Here is a 7033-nt window from a genome sequence, read left to right on the forward strand (position 1 = left end):
GATCACATATACGAAAATGACCAACTCGACTATGGCACCATGCTACTCTCTTTGTAAAGAAATATAAGAGCGTTTATATCATAGTTTAATTATCTATACACTTTTATATTTGTTTACGGATGGAGTAATTGCAAATGCTTATGACTAGAAACTGTTTTGAGCCTTTTATTTTCTAACATAGCGTACTCCAGGCCAGATAAATCAGTTTGAATGACAATTATTGTGGGACAGAGGCAGTATTACACAATACCTTACCGTTATCGTGATCATTTATTATTATTATTATTATTATTATTATTGTCATTATTATTATTATTGTGCTAGTGGGAGCTCCAGCATGAAAATGAAAAATAAACATGAAAAGGAAATGGGAACCAATAGAGACCGCCAACTTGCGCAGTTAATTATTCCCTGGAAATTGAAGAAACCAACCGTGCTGTCTTCACTTGGGCGCAAAGAGGCCAAGCAGAGGTGGTGAACCCTGAAAGTGAAGCTCTAGGATAGGAGAACGGGAGCCAACAAACAAGAAGAATAAAAGCTAGGAGGGGTCCGAGATTCCCGCTGGACCTTGGTTCCCTTCCCTTTTCTTGGCTCATTGGAAGGCCCTGCCTGCCATCTGGGTTCCCGGCGACTGGCGCAGGAGAGCGTGGGGTTTTGGGAACTCCAGCATCAACCCCATCATTTCTTTGGTGCACTGGCTTTTGGGGCGAAATTGGTAAGGTTTTATATCTTTCCCTTTTTCTGCTGCCTCAGTTTGTTGGTTTGAATTCCATAGTTTTTCTTATTGAATTATCTTTTCTCGTTGGTTTGATGTTGTTTGTTAGGATCGGCTGCGATGCCAAAAGCTGGTACGAATGCTGAGATTTGCCTTCTCCCCTTTGCAGTATCAGGTGCTGTGTTCATGGCCCAAGGGTACTGATTGGTGGGGATCCCAGCGCTTGCAACGGTTTTGTCCAAGGCAGCCTTGCTTCCCGTAAATCAAAGCAGCCAAGTCTTGGTTTTTTTGCGATCACAATCTCAGCTCCTTAGAAATTGCAGATTAGGTGGCTTGTTCTCAAGCAGCCGTAATCGCCGGAGTTGGTGAGGCAAGGGGTTAAGAACAGGGGTGTTACAGATTGAGGAATCCCTCCGGTCACGTCTGGTTGATTCTTGGGCTTGGGCATGGAGAGGCAGACCAGCTTCCGCCTGGGCGCGCTGGAGAAGCTCAAGAGCTTCCGGGGGATGGACAACTTCCGGCGGAGCAAGGACAGCCCCGGCAAGCGTGGTGACACGCCGCTCCACCTCGCGGCGAGGGCCGGCAGTGTCTCCAATGTCCAGAGGATCCTTGCCGAATCCGGCCGGGAGATGGCCGGCGAGCTGGCCGCCCGGCCGAACCAGGACGGGGAGACGGCGCTGTACGTGGCCGCTGACAAGGGGCACACCGAGGTGGTGCGCGAGATCCTGAAGGTCTCTGATATGCAGACGGCGGGTATCAAGGCCAGCAACAGCTTCGACGCTTTCCACATCGCGGCCAAGCAGGGCCATCTGGGTAAGCTGTTTTCCTTGTCACCAGTCCAGCATATTGTTCTGATAATTCTTTTCTATCCAAATCCTGTGAAATGATTCCTTCGAAGTCTGTGTAATCAGGATTTGGGCATAGATTTTGGTGCAGTGAGTAGATTGCTCCGGGTCAAAAAAATGTCTATTCTTATCTGATTGAGTTGGTGACATAGTGGTGCTCACATCAAGAACAGTGATTTTGTTCATGATCTTTTCATCTAAGAATAAGTGCTAACATCTGGCCATCTTTTTCTCATTAATGTCTGAAACGAATGCATACCTGATTTGATTTAGACTCTAGTCTTGACTATTTTATGTAGGTGGCAACTGACAAGTTGAGTTTCTCTGTAGCACCAGCAGTCCTAATTTATGAGGGCTAGGGAAAATCTGGGTTATTCTCAAAGAAGTTATGGTGTGATGTAATAAGAGATAGTCGTAGTTGTGTTGTGCACGTTGGATATAATGCAACCACTAGTTAGATCTTATCTCACTCTGCTTCATTCTCTATTGGAGTTTATATCATTCTGATCTGTTGACTTTCTGATAGCGGAGATCGAATTACAGTCATAAACCATAGCTGTAATTACCTGCTTGATAATATGGTTTAAGGTAAATTTCCAAAATATATGTGGCTTATTCTCTTGTTCCATTTCTTGATTTCACAGATGTATTGAAGGAGCTGTTGCAGGCCTTTCCTGCTCTAGCAATGACTACAAACTCTGTAAACGCCACGGCTTTGGAAACTGCTGCCATTCAGGGTCACATTGATATTGTCAACCTCCTACTGGAAACTGATGCTAGCCTTGCCAAAATTGCGAGAAATAATGGGAAAACAGTTTTGCATTCCGCGGCGAGGATGGGCCATGTGGAAGTTGTAAGGTCCTTGTTAAATAAGGATCCAGGGATTGGTTTGAGAACAGACAAGAAGGGACAGACGGCACTGCATATGGCGTCCAAAGGAACGAATGCTGAAATTGTGGTTGAGTTGTTGAAGCCTGATTTCTCAGTTAGCCATCTAGAAGATAACAAGGGGAACAGGCCACTGCATGTTGCGACTCGGAAGGGCAATATCGTTGTAAGTGAACAGATATTGTGAATCATTTTCTACAGTTACATATATTTACCGTTTTCAGTTATGCTGTTTATCAATCATTTGCTATTCTGTCCTGTCACAGTGTTACTGAACCTAGTTTTGCTAAGGCTAATTGGAGCATAAAGTTCAGCAGCTTTTTTTTGCTGTAAACATCTTCTCTGCTTAGGATTGCAATAATGTTTTTCTTTCTTTCAGTAAACAAATAAATAAAATTAAGAACAAGATTATTTGAACCTGTTAGAGGCATAATATTTCACTGAAGCTGAACATAAACATGATGTAGCTAGGGTTCTTGGAAAGAAGGATTGATGTCTCTTAGTAATTGTTCTGTTGAGAACTTTCCAGTTCCTATTCTGCAGTGGTTTTTGTATATTGACTGATCCATGTGTGATTCCTTGCAGATAGTGCAGACTCTACTATCAGTTGAGGGGATTGATGTCAATGCAGTTAACAGATCTGGAGAGACTGCTCTTGCCATTGCTGAGAAGATGAACAACCAAGAACTTGTCAACATTCTGAGAGACGCCGGCGGCGTCGTAACTGCAAAAGAGCCGGCGCATCCTGCAAACCCGGCAAAGCAGCTGAAGCAAACCGTGAGCGATATCAGGCACGACGTCCAGTCCCAGATCAAGCAGACACGGCAGACCAAGATGCAGGTCCAGAAGATCAAGAGCAGGCTGGAGAAGCTCCACATCGGCGGCCTGAACAACGCCATCAACTCCAACACGGTCGTGGCGGTGCTCATCGCCACCGTGGCCTTCGCCGCCATATTCACCGTGCCCGGCAACTTCGTGGAGGACATGAGCCAGGCGCCCCCCGGCATGTCCCTGGGGCAGGCGTACGTGGCCAGCGACCCGGCCTTCATAATGTTCCTGGTGTTCGACTCGCTGGCGCTCTTCATCTCGCTCGCCGTCGTGGTCGTCCAGACGTCGCTGATCGTGGTGGAGCAGAAGGCCAAGAGGAGGATGGTGTTCGTGATGAACAAGCTCATGTGGCTGGCGTGCCTCTTCATCTCCGCGGCGTTCATAGCGCTGACCTACGTCGTGGTCGGCCGCGGAGACTGGTGGCTGGCATGGTGCACCATGGCCATCGGCGCGGTGATCATGCTCACCACCCTCGGCTCCATGTGCTACTGCATCGTGGCGCACAGGATGGAGGAGAAGAGCATGAGGAAGATCAGGAAGGCCTCCGCGAGCCAGTCCCGGTCATGGTCCATGCCGGTCGACTCGGACCCGGAGCTGATCAACACCGAGTACAAGAAGATGTACGCGTTGTAGATCAGGGTCACGATCACGTCGCGGGGATCTGTACATAGTTATTATCATCAGGCGCTGTTTCGCTCGAGTCTCTTCGATCGAGTGATGAATAACTTTCAGTGGGGTTTTGACATTTTGACATGAACCGAAGGTACTTTTGCTGCTGAAACAGTATCACCTCAGCTCTGCTTGTATTGCAGCCTGGATGGAGATAAGGCACCTGGATCCGTCTGGTGCATGCTGTATGGATTCGTGGTAGTCCTTGTAAGTGGCATCTTGTACGCATAATTTTGCACGAGTACCTACAGTTTTTAGAGAAGGGAGCAAAAGATTTATAAGAAATTCTCGTGGGATGCGAACATTCGACAAAGATAACACTACATCCACACCTACCAAAGTCCTAAGACTACTCTCACAAATATCTTGAAACCATCCACACCACCTATAGCAATCTCCATCGCGCTGCGGCTGATCGATGGGTTTGAAAAGAGGATTCGTGCCTTCTTTTGAAAAAGGACCGACGTTGTCAGCGGTGGCCATTGTCTGGTGGCTTGGGAGCAAGTGTGCAAGCCGTTCGAGTATGGTGGATTGGGCATCCTGAACCTCAAGCTATTAGGCTATGTGTTTTGGGCACGCTGGCTATGTGTTTCGGGCCTCGTCGGCATGGATCTCAGGCGGGGGTGGCGCGGCGTGTCGCCCCGAGGCGGACCCCGCGGGAGGGGCTCACTTTCCTTGCGGTTCCGGCCGTGGAGGAGAGTCTCCTGCTTCAGGAGGCTGCACGGGGCCCAGGGGCGGCTGCTGCGGCGGCGACGACGGGGCTTGCGGCGCCAGCGACGACGGTGCTTGCAGCGCCGACGTCGGGGGGATCGCCTGGCTCTAGGGTTGGAGATCCAGAGCCGGGGGATCGACCCGGTGGGCTGGGGGCCCAGTTGGGCCTGGGCACCTGCGTGGATGCGCGGTTAGTTCCGGCCTCTGGACCGGCCCAAGTGGTGGAGGCTGACCTGGTGGGGCTGCGACAGGGGAGCCCAGTCCCTCTAGGCAGGCAGCCCGGCCCGCTCGGCCCCGGTCCAACGGAGAGGGTATATAAATCGATCTGGCTGCCGAAGGGTGCCCTAGATCCATCGCTAGGGTTTCCAGACACCAGATCGGAGGCGCGGCGTCTTGGTTCTTCCGTCCGTGTCCTCATCCCCTCTCGCCCCCCGCCGCCCCTCGCGTGGTCCTTCGCCGAGGTGGTGGCCATGGGTTCCAAGGCTGATCGTCGGGTGGACAAACGCCCCCTCCCTCCTCTCGACCTTGCGGCGGAGCGCGACCGCAAGCGCGAGCTAAGGGCGCAGGCCAAGGCGCAGGGCGCGGCCCGCGAGGGCGAAGCTGGTGGTTGGGGGCCGCCGCCGGCGTGGTGGCTGAAGGAGCAAGAGCGGAAGAAGCGCAAGAAAGAAGAGTACAAGCGGAAGGGGCTCGAGCTCAAGCAGATCGAGGAGATGCCCCAGTTCCAGGGTGACCGTGTGGGCGATCCCTACGCCACAAAGAAGAAGAAGTTCAAGTCCGCGGGGAAGGCGCGCTCCAAGTCGCCGGTCGTGCAGCTCGCGGGGTCCTCCAAGGGCACGGCCGCCGAGCCCATTCCGGTGGAGGAGGCCGACGACCGTGAGTGCTTCAAATGCGGTAGGGCAGGCCACTTCCAAAGCTCCTGCAAGTTCCTGCTGCTCTGCATCCTGTGCTCACAGAAGGGCCACGTCTCGGCCTGCTGCCCCTCCCGAGGCAAGCCGCTCCTGCTCCAGACGATGGGGCACGCCATCCAGGGAGGCGGCTTCTTCTGTCTCCAGTTCCCAGAGGAGGCCGAAGACGCGCAGCAAGGCTTTGGGATCAATGCGGCCATCCTCTCTGTGGCTCCGGGTGTGCTGTCGAAGGAGCTCCTGGAGGTCGAGCTGCCACACCTGTTCGAGGGAGAATGGGACTGGCAGGTCGCGCAAGTCGATGCCGACAGCTTCTCCGTGGTGTTTCCAGACCCATCCATGTTGCGCCTGGCCACGCGCAGTGGAAAGCTATTCCTCTCCATCAACAATATCACTGTGCTGATTCGGGATGCTGCGGCCGATGCGCCCAAGGGTGAATCCATGCCTGAGATCTGGGTGAAGCTGTGGGGCATTCCCCCAAAGCACCGCAAGGTGGACCGTCTCATGGCGGGGCTGACGATGTTGGGCCGACCACTTGTGGTGGATGAGCTCTCTCTGATCCGTTCTGCCCGGTGCGGATGCGGTTCGCGTGCCGCAAACCTGAGCTGATGCGGGGCTCTGTCCAAATCTGGTTCAATGGGGAGGGTTTTCTCATCAAGCTTGAGCCGGAACTCGACCCCCCCCCCCGTCGCGGGGCGCCGGCGCTGCCGCCCCTCCCCCTCCCAGCAAGGACAAGGGTCCGGACCGTAATGACCCTGACAAGGACAAGCAACAGGACCGGGGACGCAACAAGGACCAAGACGCGAGCATGGAGGACGACTCCATCGACACGGCGGCCTAGGAGAAGCTTGGGATTCGGGGTGCGGGCTCTCCGGCGCCTCGAACCCGCCCAGTGGACGCTTCGGCCTCGGCGGTGGCCATGGACATCGAGGTGGCTAACCAATACGGCTCCAATCAGGGGCTGGCCTCCCCACCTTCTGCGGCTCTGCTTGACAAGGGGACAACGGCGTCCTGTGCCACGGGCGTGCCGGCGGGGGAGCGCACACCCCTGGTGCTGTCCCCAAGCTCTACCCTCCCGACCACCACCAAGTCGCCGGCTTCGGGTGGGCTGGGGGGCAGCAAAAGTGGCTCGGTGCGGCAAGCGAAGAAGCTGGCTGGGCGCAAGATCAACACTGAGGGCGTCCGCTCCATGGACCCGCTGGGCGCGCCTCCCACTCCTCGGCAGACGGTGATGGCGCTCGCCTCCCCCTCGCGCTCCCTCTCGGCGACGTCCTGGCCCAGGAGGTCTCCAAGGCGGCGCCGATCGTGCAGGCGCGGCGGTCCAAGGTGGTGCCATCGGTCCCAATCTGCTCCAGCTCGCGTTCCAGGGGCTCCAAGGCGGGTCTTGCGGCGATGCAACGGGTGCAGCTCATCCAGGCCCAGAAGAACCTCGATCTCTCAGGTAATCCTCCACCGCGCTTTTTTGTCTTGCAAAC

General features: G+C 54.1%; 2 protein-coding genes across 4 annotated transcripts; both read left to right on the forward strand.

Moving 5' to 3' along the window:
- The first annotated feature begins 430 nt into the window (after positions 1 to 430).
- LOC125526045 (uncharacterized) lies at positions 431 to 4070 on the forward strand. Of its 3 annotated transcripts, none has more exons than XM_087533537.1 (5): positions 431 to 715; positions 885 to 958; positions 1039 to 1528; positions 2205 to 2614; positions 3034 to 4070. In XM_087533537.1, exons 3-5 carry the CDS (start codon positions 1162 to 1164, stop codon positions 3907 to 3909), a joined length of 1653 nt encoding a protein of 550 aa, XP_087389663.1. In that variant the 5' UTR covers positions 431 to 715; positions 885 to 958; positions 1039 to 1161; the 3' UTR covers positions 3910 to 4070. The 3 variants fall into 3 exon arrangements, with proteins under 3 accessions (XP_087389663.1, XP_048547027.1, XP_087389662.1); XM_087533536.1 differs by having other exon boundaries at positions 444 to 715; positions 825 to 958; XM_048691070.2 differs by having other exon boundaries at positions 885 to 1528.
- Positions 4071 to 4354: 284 nt separating this feature from the next.
- Positions 4355 to 6800, forward strand: LOC147959338 (uncharacterized). The gene has a single exon (XM_087533538.1). It carries the CDS (start codon positions 4530 to 4532, stop codon positions 6165 to 6167), a length of 1638 nt encoding a protein of 545 aa, XP_087389664.1. The 5' UTR covers positions 4355 to 4529; the 3' UTR covers positions 6168 to 6800.
- The last annotated feature ends 233 nt before the right edge of the window (positions 6801 to 7033 follow it).

Source organism: Triticum urartu, chromosome 7A, assembly GCF_056163025.1.
Source record: "Triticum urartu cultivar PI428250 chromosome 7A, HENAU_Tu73, whole genome shotgun sequence".
In the NCBI taxonomy this organism is placed as follows: domain Eukaryota; kingdom Viridiplantae; phylum Streptophyta; class Magnoliopsida; order Poales; family Poaceae; genus Triticum; species Triticum urartu.